This window comes from Triplophysa rosa, linkage group LG16 (genome assembly GCF_024868665.1).
Source record: "Triplophysa rosa linkage group LG16, Trosa_1v2, whole genome shotgun sequence".
In the NCBI taxonomy this organism is placed as follows: domain Eukaryota; kingdom Metazoa; phylum Chordata; class Actinopteri; order Cypriniformes; family Nemacheilidae; genus Triplophysa; species Triplophysa rosa.
The window spans coordinates 14834868-14855179 of NC_079905.1; the positions used below are offsets into that span (position 1 = coordinate 14834868).

Consider the following 20312-nt stretch of genomic DNA (forward strand, 5'->3'; position numbering starts at 1 on the left):
ATTAGGTCATTTATATTTTACTTTAAATTCCACTGTAACACAGTAGAGATGATGCATGGCCCAAAATCTCTGATCTGGAAGATTCAATTTATCCTTAAAGTGGAGCATTTCTGACCCACACTACAATAGATCAAAGAGGATATACTGTATGTCTGTCTCTCTTGCTGTTACTGCCAGATGCTTGTAAGGATAGAGGGAAATGGATCTTACACGAAAGCCTTATTAAGGAGCACATCACAGCACTGCTCTCTCTCCAAACCTCAGATGTTATCTCCCTATTTTCTACTGCAGGTGTTCTGCTCGGCACCGAGCCCAGGACCGAAGCACGTACCTACTGATCCTTCCGGACACAGAGCTTTATGGGACAGCATTGTTCTTACAGCATTTCTGTGACGTTTCTTGATTCATATCCATTGTAATATCTGGCCACTCCCATAACCCTTGGACCTAGAAGGAGTTTTATTGCCTAGTTGATTTCCAATTTGGAAAATTTGCAACCGTGGGTCTTATTACCGCATCGGTCCAGCCAGCGTGTGGATGTTTTTGTCTTTTGGGAAATGGGGGAGTGTTTTGGATTGATGACCGTCCACGCACAACTTAAACCAAATCTTCCCTATCCTCACAAATTTCCTCGCCTGCCGAGCGTTGGGAGTCGGGCCTGTTGTTTTTTCTCATTGCATGGTAACTTATCTTTGCTGTAGTGTTCACAGTAGCCACAGCTGTTTGACTTGGACCCGGACGGCAGGTTAAATGAGCGTGGTCTAAGAAGCAAAGATGTATCAGGTTCCCCAGCGCCGGTCTGATGCGAGAAAATGTGGGGCGGACCGACCCATCATCCCTGTTCATAGGATCGTCTCACTGTAACTAAGATCCAAATTCTGAATACTGACCTTAGGTATAACCTTTCATTAGATCATGAATAAAACACATATTAACTGAGAACTGTTAAAAGGTGTAAACATTTTATTTTATTTAGATACAGTGAAGGATCTTAGAGACCTTGGCTCTTAGAGTTGGAGGTAAACAGATAATTTTTCCATCATGACTGTGTAACCATTTACATTGACAAATCTCACGGACTACTCCAAGCAAGTGTCACCAAAGTCAACTGGAAATAATAATGACCAAAATTAGACTTCCCGAACATTGCAATCTGACTGGCTCAGATACTAAACAAACATTGAGAATAGCTTTTTTTAAAGCGTAACAAGTCTCTGTTCTCTCTTTTTTCCTAAGTAGGAACAGTATGAAGTATTTAATCATGAAAAAAATGACCTTCAATGTATGCAGAAAATGTCAGAAAAATCTGTCAGAAACTGCAGGCCCAATAAATCCCAACATTAGCTTATACTGTAGATCTTTTCCAGAAATAACGTCTCAGTTGCAAATGTGCCGGTATTCTGTAATAATACACTGTAAAAAATCAACTTGAAAAGTTTAGTTCATATGCTGCTTAACTCCCGTTTCACACCGCACGCGTAAGCAGTGCGTAGGCGGAGCAGGAGCAGCATGTAGGGAAAGTAGATGAATGCTCTCATCTGTTAAAATGTGCGCCAAAAAAATACCCGCTGCTAACACACTGCTTACGCGTGCGGTGTGAAACGGTAGTTACATTTTTAATTTAAATCAAACTGGTTTAAGTCACTTAAATGTTATGGTATATCAAATAAAGTTGAAATTGGTCAGATAAGAAATTAGATTAGAAATTATTTAGATTAGATTTTCCAAGTTATAAGAAATTTTACTCGATTTTTTGAAGTCAGTTTAACATCATTTAAATTATTGAAGTTACGTTTTTAAGTTTGAAATAGGTGTTTTTTATAATGGATGCTGTGATAATGAACATGCACAATACTTAGTGTATATTGTGGACACCTCAAAATACTGTGAATAGTAAGAATGACATTATTTGTTTGTTGAAACGGAGGTAACATGCTACTTCATGCATTCTGACTTCTTTGCACTGTTAAACGTGCTTGCTTCTCATGCTTCACAAGGTCAACTTGTCATAAAATGAGTTGAACGTATGACATAGTATTTCTGTGCTCGATTCAATCCGCCAGGGTTCGTACAGGTTTCGTAAAGTTTTTTTCGAACATGGATTCCCGTCTCATAACAAAGGTTCTTAGTCCCTTATTGGACAATTCTCCCGGAAAAGCGCGCCCACGTGTCAACCAGCCAGCGTGAGAAATAGCACGCCCATCAATGCAACTTTAATCGGCTGACGGAAGTTTAGCGGTGTTTTTTTGTTCACTGCATTTCGGTGATGAATGTTATGTAAACGGGGGATGTAACGCTGGATTTGAAGATCACTTGAAACTGATAGATGGAACGGTCCCAGCGCTAGAAGATGCCAGACATGAACCGCACGTGGTAAGTCAAACTAAGTCATATCTTTGTGTTTTGTCGGCAATCGGCATGTACGTGCATAATGTAAACCACAGGAACTTATAGTGCATCAATGCGATGACGTATTGTGTGCCGTTCTGTAGTTCCACCCAGGGGTTAAATTGGGTTGGGGCTTTCGGATCTATGTGCAACCCATTAAATAATTACACAAAGTACTTTTTTTACAATCATATCTCGGATATTGTGGGCCTTTGTGTCTATTCATTTTGTTGACAGATTTCTTTAAGACAATCCCCCATTCTCTCTTACCAGCAGTAAGAGTAACAAAAGTAACAGAAGAATGAAATACGGAACAAGTGGTGAATGCTTTAAAGCCAGAAATTTTACATCCAATCACATGAATGATGTTAACACGTAAATCACACCGGTCTTGAAATAAAATCCTGAGTCTGAGACCAAGACAAGACCGAGACCAAAGACAGTCGAGACTGAGACAAGACCAAGACCATCAAAAAATGGTCTTGAGACCGGTCTCGAGACCAAGACCGATCTCGAGTACTACAACCTCACCTTACCCTAAACCTTAACTTTATGAATAAAAATACTTAAAATTGTACTCAGTGTAAATAGACACTCCGATAAAAAAGCAAACATGGCATAATGTAAATAAATTGTCACAGAATAAGAATATGTGAGTAACATATAATCTAAGGCGACAAATTAACATTCCACAATTAGCTATATAAAATATTCAAAGTAAAACAGAGGTCGAATATTATGTATTTTTATCTAAGAGAAATAATGGTTGCAAATGTTGTTATTTATTATTATTGTTCTTTACAGTTGTGTTCTTTTGTATTTACAATATCTTTGAAACATTATTTATCTCCTTTGTTTGGTTTTTATTACAAACAATGTACATTACAACAGTGAAGTTTAAGTACAGATGTTTATATTATAATATTGAGCCTCACCTTAAACTTAGTTTTATATACAACAAAAATAAAACAAAAGGCCTGTTTGCCATACTATAATACCTCAATCATTAACCCACATTTTCGTAGAAAAATCCAGACAACCACAGCTGCTATTAACTGTGAATTTAACAGCATTTTTACAGTGTGCTATCTATGCTATGCATGAGTCACCTGTTTTTACAAAGCCAAGAAAGTCCTCTAATGAAATGAGTTGCAGATAAGCTGCAGAGTTTGGAGTAGTGCAGGTGGTCCTCCATTGGAGGCAGGGAGTGTTTGGGAATGACAGGAATGCCATGGCGTGTGTATACAGGTGGGCTGGGATACAAAGCAATAGTTGATCGGACAGCTAATTGGGAAACCGGGTCACCGACAGTAAACCAACAGCTGTAGTTTGCATTCCTTCATGAAACCTCAATCACTGAGAACAGGCAGTGGAAGAGGTTCTGGAAATAATCTTCCCGGATCTGTGTATCGCAATCATTTGAACAAGCTTGATAACAATCATTTACCCTGTTCAGCGTTGTACTGCGAACCTGCTGCCAAGAAACATTTCTGGAGGTTGCTTTGTCTACTTCAAAAGATTAATGAGCATGCTTCACCACAAACACATACTGTAGTTCTCTCAAGATAAATCAATGAGATTATGATAAGCCATTGCCTTGAATTGCAAACGTTAAACACTCGGCTGGTGCCAGATGGTTAAAACTAATGTGCTTCTCACTTGCATGGACACTGACAGCATTTGTGGTGCAGATGTGTGTTTTCAATCAAATGGACATTTCTGGAAAGAGCTGTGAGACGTGCTGTTATGAGAAATATAAAAATAAGATTTAGATCAGATAAGATAAATAAGATTATTTTTGTAAAATGCATTTGTTTTCATTTCAATCACTGGAGCCTCATGTCATTGTTTACAAGTTTACTAATTAAATTTGTATGGATTTTTATATATTTATTTTATTGGCCAAAACATCTTAAATGGTTATCAGAAAGTGTACTGTGAATATTTTGAAGAAATTGAAGATCAATATTTTTGGTTCATGTTTAAGTGGTGGTTCATTAGACGTTAACCTATATTTGCTTCGCCACTCATGCGTGCCGTTTCGTCAGCATTTTACATTTGCGTATAGTCTGTGTTACAGCTGTTAATAAAAGGGGAAAATAAAATATATCTAATTGGAGTTCTTCTGCTGTCCTGTGGCTTAGGCTTATTTTCGTGACTTGTGGTTTTAATGCTCCAGGTGTGAAGTCACATTTTGTGCTCGTAGTTTCAGTCCCTGGCCCGGGTCTTCTGTAGTAAAAGTGACTGTTATGCCAATAAATGCGATTCTAAATGGCTAAAACAGCTGTCAGTCATGGTCCCCCGCCAGTTTATTGGAGGGTTTGTGGTTTCCTGCATTTCGTCATCCAGTATCATCCGGCCATAATCTTAAAAATCGGAACAGTTTCCTAAACCCTGTAGCTGAATACTGAATATGTGATATTATGATGAAACCACATCCTTGGATTCGTCCGAGCTGGCGTTATTAAATCTGTCTTGCTGCATAATACTCTATGCATAATTCAAAACTACACGCAGTGGAATGTGTCGAACTGGAATATACAAATATCAAAGCAACCTTGAATATACAGACTGAATTTGAAAGTGTGCAATCTGAATAGATTGTCTTGAAGATTATGTAAACCGAATACAATGGGCCTTTATGCAACCTTAGTGTAGTTTAGTTACTTATAAAACAAGTAACAGTTGTAGATTTTTTAAAGGTGGCATTTTTTTAAAGGTGCTGTGTGTCATTATTTGGACGATCTGTTGACAGAATTGCAATATATAATATACATAACTATGTGTTCAGAGGTGTATATCAGAGGTGTATAAAGACCTTACATAGTGAGCTATTTCTATCTACATACACCGCGGGTCCCCTCACATGGAATCACCATGTTGTTTCTACAGTAGCCCTAAATGGACAAGCTGCTCTACAGAGTGCGTTTTGTAAATACGTTATCTCCTTCAGCAAAGAAGGGAAAACGTGATGACATCTTTGTGCTGTGTCAGCCACCGTAGTGCTTCGAAAGGGAGGGGTGGAGTGAGCCGTTTGTTTGTAGTTCGCAATATGACCCTAGCAATGACCTATTTACAGAAATGGACAACTTCAGTGCAGGCATATCCGTAGTCATTTTATTCCCTAGACATGTTTTATCTGACACGTAGAGTCTTTATAAAAGCGACAAGATCTCAGTGACAGAAAAAAAGATCTCCTAAACGTCAGCGCTCACACACAAATTTGCTCGGGCACACTCAGCCATCATAAGGAAAAAAATAACAGTCGCATGGTATGTGGGGTATTGTACCTCAGTGAACATCATCCATCAACACCTACAGTTGCAGCGAAAATTATCCTAAATCATTTTTTGGAAGGAGGCTGAACAGACGCTCGGGCCCTATGTGGAAAACCGCTTCAGTTGGCTGTGTTGTTTTTGGCATGGCAAAGAGAAATGACAACATAACCCTTCCTGCTAAAGGAAAGTTGTTCCCTGTGGGGTCAAGGTAGAAGGTTCACTCTGGATCAAAAAGTAACACGGGCCAGAGGTATTCCAAAACAACTCCGTTTTTGCGTCGCACGCAATGGCTAAATTCAGAGAAGTTACTAGATGCTTGGGAGAACAATATAAAGCTGTACAATTGCTTGAAATAAGAAAAAATGGGATTATCTTGCACTGCATGCCAATAAAACTCATGCATAAAGCTTATTGCTTCTAGACGAATGCTCTGGGTAACATTTTCAAGAAGAGTGAAATTTTTGTGCATTCACATTCACCTTGTTGTAATATTTCAGAAACAAAACAAAAAAACTCATGCCCAACACCAAATCAACACACAACTGCTTGGAGCTTTCAATATGAGAAACAAAAGGCAAACATTATGGATGTTTACTTGTTTGTATGTGTGCTCATCTTTGTTACTGCTCTGCGGTGTATTTTTCATGCCTAAGTCATGTTTGCTTTGATTTGTGTTTATTCGCTTGTGTTTTTATTGATTTGTCTGTTTGAGGCTGCTTCTGACCGGCCATATTCATCATGCTTTGTTTTGACGTGGCTATGATCAGTGCAGCTGGGCGCTTGGCAGACTTGGAGGGGTCATAAATACATTTCGCATTTGTTTCTCGAAGCCACGAATTGTTTCCCCAAGGGGATCGCTCCTCGTCTCACTTTGATCACAGTATATCATACACAAACATCTAAATCGGAGGGCTAATCAAAAACGTCTTCCACGCAGGGAAAATCCATGGTTGGCTTTGACCACAAATGAAAACAAATCCACTTAACCGGGTCTCGCCTGTGTGTCGGGGGGAACGGCGAAGCCACAAATCAAATGAGTCCAAACTTCTGCAGCTATCGAATCACCAGCTGCTCTCCAATGAGCAGAGACGTTTGAGAAGTTGGCTCACTCTATGAAGTGCCACTCCAGAAATGAGAATGCTCACATGAGCTACACTGAAACCAAAACATAATGTTCATTTTTACCATAAGTTTCCATAATATTTACATGACATTATCCTCTTCAGTGTTTGATAACAGTTTTGTTAAAAGAAGCTTTTAAATGAGTTGTGAAATGTAATCTTTCAGTGAAATGTATTAAGCAAGTTTGTCATGAACAAGTTAGAACTGCAATATTGTTTGTTTATTTACAAGGTAAATAAAGGATATGAACCACACTATAAACTGAACTTGAAAGATCAGAAATGTCATAATGCCGTTTGGTGTTTTGCACTCATAAATAGGCCATTCATTTGTAGTTACAATGGTATTACATTGTTATACATGAGTAATTACATATAAATAGCCAAATAGATGCTATTACTACTGTAATCCCCTCATTGATCATTCAGCAATTATTTGCAGTCCTTGGGTACACTAGAGAACACAAAAAACAATGACATCAAAATTATATTGTCTCCCCCACAATTAAAACGTGTATCAAAAGTCTATTTTTAACCTCTTTGAGTAACTACCAGAAAGTATCTGTTCAAGCAGATTATCCTGATAAATGTACAAAAAGGATGTTTGTCACTATCTATCTACACATAACTAAAAATTGAGTAAAACAAGTGTGCTAGAAATTTGTCCTTAATGGGGTTTTCTTTTAAATAAATGAAAAATATACATATTCTGTGCTATCACAGATTCAGTTCAGTGTTCAGTGAAATTGTTTTCAAAATCTGTATAAATACAGTAGCAATCAGTTCTGGCAAAAATAAAACAGTGCAAAAATCCTCTTCAAGGCACTCATGTGGAATGTTTACAACATTCTTACTTACATTTATTTACACGTTTCAAAATTAAAGTCACACATGAGCGAAATGCATACTGTAGTTTTCTTTCTCCAGTTTTTTTACAAATTGTCAAGTGCGTTCACCTTTAACTCACTTCTGTTAGGTGCCGATAAGGGCTGAGCTCTGGTTTGTAACCCCTTCGAGAATCTGTTACACAGACCAGGAACAAACCCCAAGCACTCCGAATGAAATAACAAAATAACAATACATGGCCGGTTTAGAAGTTGTTAATGGCGTTTAGAGTACCAACGTTGTTGATTCCTGAGGAATTTGGCAGGCAGTGACTGGGTGGGCCCCGGGCATCATAAATGCGTATGCTCAGAGCTCTGGTCACTTTCGTGGCTGTCTTCCTCGTTGCTTGGAGAGCCGATTGGATGGTGAAGCCCCACTAAAGGGGAAAACTCTGAGGGTGAGAGAGTTCCTTTCTTTACGTTCACGAGTTCTTTCTCTCGCGCGGCGGCCCCCTGCTGCCCACCCTTTACCCGTTTCCACTTCATTCTTCTGTTCTGGAACCACACTTTTACCTGTATAAGACAAATACTGTTAATAGGGAGTCACGTAAGTTAGGAATATGTACATTAAGGTGGCCATTATTGCAAAACAAATCCAGACATGATGGAATCACAGGATAGAAGTTCATTAAATTTAGGTAGAATAGGTTTTACATTATACAGCTTAAAAAATTGTCACTCTTGATAACATTGTAACAATATTGTGTTGTGTCACAATACTTTGTGATGCAAAATGTTACAATATTTATTATAATGCAATGGCTTTTTATTTAATGACACTGTCTGTTTAATTCTATTAGTTGAGCTGCAACATGGGACCTGCATCAACATAACGTGTAAGTTTTATTTTTTTGTGCTTTAGCGGCTTTATAAAGTTCTCCCTTAAGGTATAGTGTTTACTTTTTATTTTAATTGTTAAAATGAATTCTATAAAATTCTACAAAATGCTTTTGGATATAAATCGGTTGTTTTGTAAAAAATTTACTGATACTATCGTATCGTGATTTCAGTACTGTGTTGCATTGAATTGTTTAGTCAAGTTTATTTTTATAGCGCTTTTACCATTTTCATTGTATCAAATAAGCTGTACAGGAAGAAAGAACACATTAAACAAAGATAGAATAAACAAAGGTATAGCCATGAAAAGTAATATGGGTAACGCTTTAGATTACGACCCGCAATGTACTGCATAGTTAAACAGAATTTACAGTGTAACTAATTGTAACAATAATGTACGTCTACAGTACATATCTGTAGGTAAAGGGGAACAATATGCAAAGTTTGGGGAAGAAGTCAGAAAATTCAAAAAAACTTTTATACTTTAAGTATTTTAAAACTAAGGGGTAACTATTTTAATATTACATGGTATGCATGACCTGCAGTTTGCTATACATCAATCTTAGCGTGAACACACACTACATTTTTGTAATCGCAATGTACCCATAAATAAGCTACTTTGGATATTAATTAAGTACGAGGTTCTTATTTTATTATTATAGCAAACACGAAATAAGGGAAAATTATGTGTTCAGTTTTTGTGCAAGCAAAACAGCAAGAATGAAGCACGCTGTCTGTCAACTGTAAATTTGACTTTTGAGTTTTGACTTTAGGATTAATTTGAATTTGATTGATTTTAGGACTGTTGGTCACAAATCATTTCTTTTAATTATGAGTTATTATGAGTTATTTTAATGAGTTTTAATGTGTAACGTACAAAATCTATTTTGATATTTTAAGTTAATATGGCATGCAGTTCCCTCATAAATATTTTTTTAATTTTCCCAACTCTTACCCTTTTATTCTCCAAATTTTACATATTGTTCCCCTTTATCTACAGATATGTACTGTAGAGGTACATTATTGTTACAATTACTTACGCTGTAAATCCTGTTTAATTATGTGGTACATTGCGGGCCGTAATCTAAAGCGTTACCGTAATATGAAATAGAGAAAAAAAAGAAACTTAAATCTAAACATATACAGACACATACTGTACATACAGCCGCGGAAAAAATTAAGAGACCATTTCAGAGACCGTTTTTCGGATTTTAAAATGTACTTTTCATAGGTATGTGTTTAGGTAAAATTATAATTTTTCTTTTATTCTGTGAACTACTAACAATATTTCTACCAAATTTCAAATAAACATTTTGTTTCTATTTGCATTTATTTGCAGAAAATTAAACTGGCGAAACAGATCAAAATAACAGAAAAAAATGCTGTTTATTTCTTTAGACCTCAAATACTGCAAAGAAAACAAGTTCATATTTACTCTTAAGCAATACAGCAGTAATATTTGTACATGTATTACACATACAGCCTTTTACATTGCTGTTGGGTGACTTTATGTCACTCCAGAGATTTGGTTTTGTTGAAATTCAACAGACACTGGACAGGAATGGCCATAATACATCTAGAAATGCTGATTTGAAATAAAAATTTGGAATGGTCTCTTCATTTTTTCCACGGCTCCACATATGTACATAAATAGAGGCACTATATTTTATGTTAAATATTACAAAGCACTGGTATTATTGCAAAAAGACGAGATTGAGATGCCTTTGGATACATTATCAACATTACCAAGTCAATAGAGAGTTTGCAATAATATCATGGATTTTGTGATTTGTGAGTGTTTTGTTACACTACTTGATTGTTTTGACAGTTAAGGATCTTAAAATGTATTTTTTCTAAAGTTTTGTATTGTGTGCAATGGATGTCCTTGGTCATCAGTTGTCTGGATGACTGTGGATGCAGTGTGCATCAGAAGGCCATCCACGACCATCTAATGATAAATAAGTAAACAAATAATACAATTTTGATTCATGGTAAAAATGATAATTATCTGAAAAGAAAGAGAATGTGCAGTGATATGAGAGACTTAAAAGCAGAATGGAAGGGACATCTATACGGTTTAAAGTCATGATCAAAAATTTCTGCCCACATTATATAATGCAATTGAATCATGTAAAATATGATTCAAATATAAAATATAATATTGTCATATTAAGTATAATTTTAAACTCTTATCGTACCAATAAAAATACAAATAAATGATGTTGCAAATATCATTCAAAGTAAATGTGTAAAGAGTTGTTTGCTCATTAAGAGATTACATTTTGGCAAAGCTATAAATAGCATACAGTAGCCAACTACGCACAATGTTTATGGCACTTTTTTGGTCTCTTAGCAACACAGACGTCCAAGATCTGCATCAGGGAAACTCAACACCACTTTGTGGGAATGTGTGTTAGGGTGTGTGTTATGGCACTCTCCAGAAAGAGTTGTTCTGGCACGTACATGTAGACCCCCACTCTGAATCCGCCATTGCGCCTTCTGTATCCGAACAAACTCTCTATCAGATTGGATGAGTTTTCCATAACAGACCTCGTCCAGCACAGCACTCAGTCTGACATACAGTATGCACACCACATTCGCAAACCAAGCAAAACACCTCATGTGCACTGCAGGTAAGAGGGCTTGAAGGGTCGTATCTTTAAATTATCTTTAAACTTCCTGAAAGTCACAGCGGATGTGTGCACTTGTGTCCAGGATTTGTGTGTTTTTCATGTGGAGCGTGGGAAGTTTGGTGGAATGATTGGCTCTAGGGGCTCTCTAGGCTATTTCCACCTGGTCGGTAATGTGCTGATTCAAAACTCCTGGCTGCCCGTTGGCCCACGGTCACACCTCCGATCCCTGACTCAACATATTTGCGTCTCTACTGTGTTGTGCCTAAAACGGGGTCGATCAGATCTGGACCGTGTGTCGGCAGCCTACCCCCTTACCCATAACTGATAGGGACACTGTCTCAAATAGTTATTTTGGGAAGTTCAACGCAGGTATTGCAGATTACATTACGTGACAAAAAATTGGCAGATGAAGTGTGTGAACTGGGAACTTTCCTGCATGTTTTTGAAGTAAAAATGCAATAAGGGTTTTATGAAAACGTCTTTTCTTAATGTTCAATTCTTTTTTTTATAATATTGTTATGATATTTTACATTAACATTTATTAATTTAGCACATTGTTATCTTAAGCCACTTACAAAAAAGAGCATATATACATGTATCTATAGTTTTCTTTTCAAATCTCAATGATGTTTAGTAATTTTTTTTAATAAAAAGGGTCATAAAATATTTTTTAGCATTAGGCCCTTTTTTGTTAGTAAATATCGTGACGCGGAGCATAGGCGGAGGCAGAACGATTCCCATGGCCGCATGTTTTGTTAGCTTGCTTTTTGACAATGACTGGAGAAAATTCAATTTAATTTGAATGTGTAAAGTCAGTAACTGCCTAGGACTGTGACTGACGGAAGGAACCATTGGCCCACCTGTACACGCTCACACAATAGATGGACATACTGTCAGGATTAATTTACCTCGAGTTAAGTTAAGTGGTCTGACATTAACACATACCAGATAAAGAAACGAAGCGTGAATAGTCAAGAGAAACTGAGAGCGTATACATCTCTAGATGCTTATATGAAGCAGTGGCAAACGGTGGCAAATGCTACTACTTAAAGGGATAGTTCACCCAGATGTCAGTAACCGAGCAGATCCCCCCATTGACTCCCATAGTATTTATTTTCCCTACTATGACAGTAAATGGGGGGCGAGATCTGCTTGGTTACTGACATTCTTCCAAATATCTTCCTCTGTGTTCAGCAGAACAAAGACATTTATACAGGTTTGGAACAATCTGAGGGGGAGTAAATGATGACAGAATTTTCATTTTTCGGTGAACTATCACTTTAACACACCTAAAACATAGCATGAACCATCTCACTCTTTTCTCTCCCCATTTCTACTACTGCACTTATGAAAACTGTGGAAACAGCAATGGCAACAGTAACAGTTTCCTTTATGTTTAGTCTCCGGTCGTTGGCTAACTGCTAGCAAAGTTAGCTTATATATGCGCTAATATGTCAAAAATAATTTGACTTGGGTTGTGATTACGTGGGCAAACATGAGGGGGTGGTTTCCCGGACAGGGATTATTTTAAACCAGGACTAGGACCAATAATTAATTAGTTAAATTAGAATATTTAAGTTGTTTTTAAAAACTTACGTTACAAAAAAACATGACTGGTGGGCATCTTGAGACAAACAATCACACTGATATATTTTAAGATATGTCAGTGCAAGTTGTTTTCGATGAAGTCACCTCTAACATTTAAGTTAGTCTAGGCTTAAACCCTGTCCGGGAAACCGACCCGAGAAATTTTTACACACATACCCAAGCCGTAATCCATACCAACAAAAGACAGAAGTTTATTTCACTTGAAGTGATGTAGTGTATGCATTTTTTAAGATCATTTCTACTGGTCCGCTAGTTTTATTGTGTTTAAGGCAAGAACCTTTTCTCACAGGTTCCCCATTGTGGTTGATAAGCGCAATTGTCTGTTACCAGTGTTGTAAATAATGTCGATGTATAAGCTTCCCCGTGGGCACCGCAATACACGTGAATTTGTTTATTAAGCTGATGGAATAATAACGCACTCTTCCGCATGCAGGGGATGGGCTGGGCTGTGTGTACACAAAATTGAAAAAATTGAATTGAAAATTGAAAAAAAAACCACAAAATTTACAGAGTCTGGTTAGCCTCTATGAAGCAGCTCAACTGTGGCAGTAGAATTCTTCCGGTTAAGATTTGTCCAATCATTGAAACAATTTTTGAGACATTATTTTAAGGTCGAAAAACTACAAAGTCTACAACTGTCGTCGTTTTTTCTGGCAATTTCAGCAGGTATGTGTTAAAATATCAGATTAGAGCCTGTAATCTGTCGATTCTGGCACTCAACAACACAGCAAGATGATATGTTAAATTAATTTTGAAGCCGACTCTGTCCTGGTTTGTATTGGCCGCCTCCAGTTTTCCCCTTGTTTTGCCTCCTGCTAATGCTGTGATGTAATCGTGACGTTTGCCCAAAAGGGGTCTATACACTATACACAGCAAAATCGGCAGTGTTAAAAAAGGTCAAATTAACTCCCACAGTGTATATATAATCCACACTTCGATAGTGCGGGTTATATATACGTTTTGAGTGTTAATTTGTCCTTTTTTAACACTTGCGATTTTGCTGTGTAGATATTATGTGCACATGACAAAACACTAATTGAAATTGCTATCCTGTTATCCTGATCAAAAATGTACATACAGTACCATTGGTTCTTTTCGTTTTGTGAACAGTGACTAATTTTTCATGATTGTTCAACATTTGATGGATGTCTCATATCTCCATATTTCGTGATTGTTTTTCCATAATTCGTTATTATTAGTCGTCCTTTATGTTTGTCACTGGGTTTTGCAAATATCTAACCAATAAAAAGTATTAAACAGCGAATTTGGACATACAAGGTTTCGGAAGGACAGTGCCGGTATATATAAATGCGAAAAATATAAATAATATGCGTCTTGCAAATTTTGAATTAAGAAGAAACTTTTTAGCACCACTGCATGTGGCATGTATGTGGATTCTCCTAAACACTATATGTGGGATAATTACAAACAGCTTTAGAGAAACAATGTGCAGATGTTCAGAATTTGCTGTTTAAGATCCGAGATCAACCCACGTCCACAGATTTATTGGATCTGCGCTGACAGTCATTAGAAAGCAATTGTGAGTAGGAAGGGAAAAGCGATTCAAACAGAACGATTCAATTCCTAGGTGAGTTACTGAGGGATTCATTTCAGGTCAAGACACTGACACTGGAATGATCCCATGAATGGGTGTGAGATGAGCTGGCCATTTTAAATAAAGTATTACAATCAGTGGCTAGATTTCTACCGAAATAGACAGGCAGAACTGACTTAAAGGGCATATTCTTTTTCAACTTCAACAGGGCATAGAAATATCATTGAAAGTCATTGAAATTATTTTGTTTTGTCATTGTAAGCAATTAAAACATACGAGACATCTATAATAAATCTACAGTAAGTGTAAAGCATGAAAAGAGTAAAAAAATGAATTGCAGCATGGCAGCAAAGACCCTCGAACCTTTAATCCATCATTTTGGCATAGCTTTTGCTCAAAGTCTTAAGTCAAAAAAAGTATTTTTGCTTATAGTCCCTAAGAATAGGCTATAGGCTACCATAAAGAAGCTCAGTTCACCTTTGTATGACTTTATCTTTTTGGCGTAGTCAGCTTTCATGCAAAAGTTCTTTCTACCCATCAAAATGAATGTTTTCAAAACCAATAAACATGTCAATGTTAGGTTTCCCAGAAACATGTAAAAACAGACTGAGCGTCAACATACTTGTCTCTCTGTAAGGTCAAGGTTGACAGCGATTTCGTAGCGTCTGAGCCGTGTCAGATAGTTGTGGTGAGCGAACTCCGATTCCAGTTCTCGAATCTGCTCCTTGGTGAACGCCGTGCGCTCCTTCCTGGGTTTACTGCTCACGTCTGACTTATAGCTCCCATCCTGCGAATCTGAAATGAAAAACAGATCACTCTCCAGCCGCTGCGTATGCACAGAAAAAAGAATGTGAGGAAAAAAAGGGTGAAATAATAAGATGGTGTGATAAACTGCAGGACTCGGAAATAAAATAAACGAACAAAAATAAAAATGAAAGCAGAACAATTTGGACTGCCAATCACCGTTTATTATGACGATATGGCCCTGGTGTTTTGAGCAGGCGGAGACGGGCCAGGGAAAGAAGTGTGTGCACTTAAATCTGGCCTGAATCAACAGGCTTTCTTTCCCACTGTCCAACAATCAGATCAATTTTCTTTTCATTTTCCACATGTTGCTCCGTTCACAGAATATATAAAGCTAAAAAAACGTTTTATTTAATTCAACCAGAAGTGTGCTGTTTACACTGCAAGGATCTAGTAATATACTTCAAAGTTATAACGTTATATTTTTTACTATTGAGGCCAAATTGATGTGTAAAAAAACTCAAAATGCAAAATAGAAAAATCAACCAAATGTGCTACATATTTTTTTCTTTTTTTGTTGTTTAAAAGCACCAATTGAAGAAATAACTGGATTAAAAAGTGAGCAATGAAAAGCAAAGAATAAAATGGATTTTATTTACAATAAGGTTAAATTACAATTACAAAGAAAGAAAGAAAGAAAGAAAGAAAGAAAGAAAGAAAGAAAGAAAGAAAGAAAGAAAGAAAGAAAGAAAGAAAAATAATGTTTTCAATGAATTTCTTTCGGCTTGCCATTCAGTTACGGGTGTGATTTAGATGTTGAATTTTTGGCTCCTTTGAAAGCAGCATAGAAATACAACTGCTCTAGAAATCTGTTTTTTACAATACACAAGATTATAAGCCTTGAAGCTCATATTTTATCTCCAACATCACTTTTCTGAATAATCTATAATCTGAAGCCCCTGTCATTGCAACATCTCGACGCATGACGTGGCTCTAAATGGAAACCACACAGCCTTTAATAACTGCCAACAGAGTGAAGAACAAAATTAGATTTGGTATAAAGGCACGCTGAGTGCCAACAGGACCCTTCTGGAAATGTGCACCAGCTTTGGGTATTTCCATCAATCTGCTATCATGCCATATATTACAGGCACCTGGATGAACAGCTTCAACATATAGGCTCCATGTATGAGATCGCTAAATTGACAAAAGCAGCCGAACTACTGTAAAGTTGAGTCAAGCTTGTTATTTTAACAATAATAAAACCTTTCTAGAGTATGAACGCAAATTCATTTTAAGCACAACCTGAACAACAACCAGTTCAATCTTTTGCCTATAATAATGATTTATAAGATCGTAGGTCAATGTCACACTACTTAATTTACCAGGTGTGATATTTCTATTGTTCTTGAAATTTGAGGACCAGGTTTGGTATAAAAAGTCCCCATCTGCAACTGTTTTCCCCAGCCATAAATAGCACGCCTGTGTTTGGGGGGTATCAAACGCACAGCTGTGGGCAGTGGGAGCGTTTAACGGCAGGCTTCACCTGTGGGCTATTAAAGACCTGAGGGTAAGTGCCACAGTGACTTACACCAGTGAGAATGATGAGAGAAAGACACACGGCAGCCGCACCGCACCACACCCGCCTTCATCATTACACTCTAAATGCTCTGTGCTGATCAGTCATGATGTGCTTTAAATTTCATTTTTATTGAATTAACCCAACATTCATTCGCATTTAGAAAAGAACTGAAATAAAGGAATTACTATTTTCTTTGAACTTAGTCTAGGACTTGAGTTTGAACTTGAGTCTCAGTCTGTGGGGATCTTGAATTGATTAACGCCAAGTGTGTGTGTGTGTGTGTGTGTGTGTGTGTGTGTGTGTGTGTGTGTGTGTGCGTGTGTGTGCGTGCGTGTGTGTGTGTGTGTGTGTGTGCGTGCGTGCGTGCGTGCGTGTGTGCGTGTGTGTGTGTGTGTGCATGTAAATCTGAATGTCAACTGTCTTAAAACAATTATAAATCACACAAATCCTAATGTATTAATTTCATTGTTTATATGTCCATCGTAACGTCAGGTATAATGATGGACATTAATATTATAATGTGGATACAAATTTACTATACACAAGATATTTTTATTTCTGAATATGAATTTAGATTGAATAAACTCTCAAACAATAATGTTGTATTTCTGCTTAGTATTTCATTTAAAAAAAATTATTGAATCAAAGCGAATATAAACAAATAAATTCAATCTAAATATTGAAAAAATATCAGATTGTCACAATTTACTAAACATATGATTTAACTTAAGAAAGTAATTTCCCGTCATATTTATCAGACTAAATTAATTAATTAATTCAATTAAATAATTTCTTTGACACAAACTTTGACTAACAACTAAAAATAAAATGACACTTTTATTTCTAAGGCCAGATTGGGCAAAGATTGCACAAACAAAAAACACAAAAAAGTCAATTTTGATTACAAACAGATCTATGCTTACAATTCTGTATTACTGACATAATAATATATTTAATTAAATAATGTTTATGATATAATCTGTTCTGAAAAAGAAAAATAGTAAGAAACAAGTAACTTTCAGGGAACCAGTTCAAATGAATTTTATTTTCCCATCTTTAGTATGATGCGCTGTAAAATTTGTTGTTTTTTGTTGGTTCAACTTTTAAGAATTTCAAAAATAACCTAGTTGCATTAAAATTTTGACAATATTCGACTTAAAAATATTAGTTTACTCAATTAATTTCTTTAATATTTTTAAGTTGAATTAACTAAAACTTTTAAGGCAAGCAGGGTTTTTTTTACTTATTTTTTCAAGTTGAACCAACTATTTTTTACTGTGTGGAATTATTTGTATTTAACTATATGAATTTTAACATACTTGAACTATTCAAGATTGTTCAATTGTTCAATTAAAAGTGATACAATTACAGATCACAAATTCACAGACCGAACGCGAAAAACAGGTGAACGTACCTGAACTGTCGTTCTTTCCTTTGCTATTCCGTCGCTCAGGTTCAACACTAGTCATGGTCTGTCTCCCAAATTCTCCTGACACACATGACACCCTAGAGGGGTCACTACCAGCAAGCGTTGGGTTACCAGTGCACAGGCCCTGAGAACCTGCTCCCCCTGAGTTGCACAGTTCTGCTGCAGCAGCTTCGGGGTGCGGCAGGCAGAGGCCATGACGGTCACCACCGATCGCGGGCATCTGCGGAACGTGCCAGGCGGGGTGATGCTGTGAGTGATGTGGATGCTGCGGAGTAGGGTGAACTCTGTGATGAGGTCCTCCGAAGCTGGCCTCGTCCCCCGCGTAGCTGCAGGGCAGCGAGGGTCCCGGCAGGTCGGGGTAGGAGATGTGGTCGGAGCGTCCGTGCAAAGTCAGCGAGGACTGCGTGAACGCCGGGTGGAGGGCTTGGGCCGGGGCATGCGGGCTCCGCAGACATCCGAACAGAGAGTGATCCATTTCCACTTTGTTTCTACAGATCCACACAACTGGTCTCCTCGGTGTGCACGCAGGGAGCACACGTGAGTTGGAAACGGGGGAAGACAGGACCCCCAAAATCACTAGGCTCTTCCTCAAGCGCCTCGCACCCGTGGCTACCGTAGTCCAGGAGTCAGCAGCGAGAGGAAGAGGGAGCGGGTGGCGATGAAAGAAAAGGCCTCTGGTAATCCTGAGCATGCAGCCCTGTTGCCAGGTGGAGAAAGAGGGTAAACACACACAGCCTGCAAGAGGAAGCTCGGGTGACAGACGGGAGAGAGAGAGAGGACAGGGAGAGAGAAAGACAGAGCGCTCTGGGCCCGACTGGATACTGTGCTTGTGAAGAAATGTGGTTGGAGAGAGGGAAGGAGGGAGGGAGGGGGGCAAACGGAGGTAGTGGAGAAATGGATGTTATATATAGGGCGTAACATGAGAGGGAGGTTGGGTCGCAGGCTCCTCGCTACTGACCACATGCATGCGATATTCCTCCAGAAAACCGAGGTACAATAAATCTGAGGCCGGCCAAGTAGTTGCGGGCTCACGAAAACAGGGGGATGATATTTTGGACCTGGGCAATCTGACCCCACTGAGTGTTTTGCTAAGAATTGAATTGCGTAAGCAGGAGAAGTGTCAGCGTGGAGTGTGGGTGTCTTAAGGGGTGGGGCAAAGGTTGGGGTGCAGGGTTTTGGGGCGACGGCAGCTCAAATTGCTAAGTGTGCCTATCTGTCTGTGTGTTTACTGAAGTGCATGAACTAAGGTGGCCTAAAATTATCTACGTTTTCAGCATCCTCTTTTTAAATTGGAATTAACTTCGAATTTGATTTTGAATTGTAACATTATCCAACCAAATGTATTCAATACTGTAAGAAAATACAGTAAAAAAAACTGCAACATGGCTTTACCAGAAAAATATGTAAAATATTTTTTGCAAAGTACAGTAGAATTATATGTTTACAAAATAAATGTTTTTCATGCTATTTTACACCCAACTTGTAACTTTTGCAGTGTATTTCTGTCATTTTACATTTTGTTACCGTATTTCAAAAATACATTAAAAAATTGTGTAAAAATACAGATTTCGTAAAATCACAGTTTTTTTACAATGCATATAGACGGCTTTAGCGGTATCAACATAAGCAAACATTATGTGGCCCGAACTTAATTTCAGGTAGACCTCTGCAAAGTATCAATAACTGTTGAGTAGGTTTAATTTAATTTAACACAATTCATATACAATAAAATATTGATACAAATTAAACTAAATTAAATAGAAAATAAGACCAGACTGATAAACAAACTTAACTTCTGTTCAGTGTAGACTCTATACAAAAGAATATAACTGTGTTTGGAAATTATCTGCATGAGACAGATCAACATACATAGCATTACTAAAAAATTTGCTTGTATTTTGGATAAAATCTATTAAAATGACCAAAACAGAAAAGATGGTTGTTGAAAGCATTTGATATCTTTGTTGTTCGTTGTATTTTAACAAAAAAAATGCATTTAAAAAAAACTCACAAAAGTTTGATACTGACAGCTATTAAAGTCCCTCTATACCCTGCAATAACTCAGAATGTGTCTGACAAAATCTAGAACTAATCCAAATGACATACTGGACCGTCTGTTGCAAGCATAAAGTGACATGCAGATTTCTATAAATCTGTCTAACTTTAGATACACTGGAGTGTAATTCATAGCTTGAGCAGTTGCATGAAAATAGTTTTGAGGAGACACATGCTGTTCATTCTCGTGCATATTTT

General features: G+C 37.4%; 1 protein-coding gene across 1 annotated transcript; it reads right to left on the minus strand.

The window, feature by feature from the left end:
* Positions 1-7038: 7038 nt before the first annotated feature.
* meox2b (mesenchyme homeobox 2b) lies at positions 7039-18878 on the minus strand. Its single transcript, XM_057355210.1, has 3 exons — positions 18045-18878; positions 14927-15099; positions 7039-8184 (listed from the first exon to the last, which is right to left on the minus strand). Exons 1-3 carry the CDS (start codon positions 18748-18750, stop codon positions 7963-7965), a joined length of 1101 nt encoding a protein of 366 aa, XP_057211193.1. The 5' UTR covers positions 18751-18878; the 3' UTR covers positions 7039-7962.
* Positions 18879-20312: the final 1434 nt, after the last annotated feature.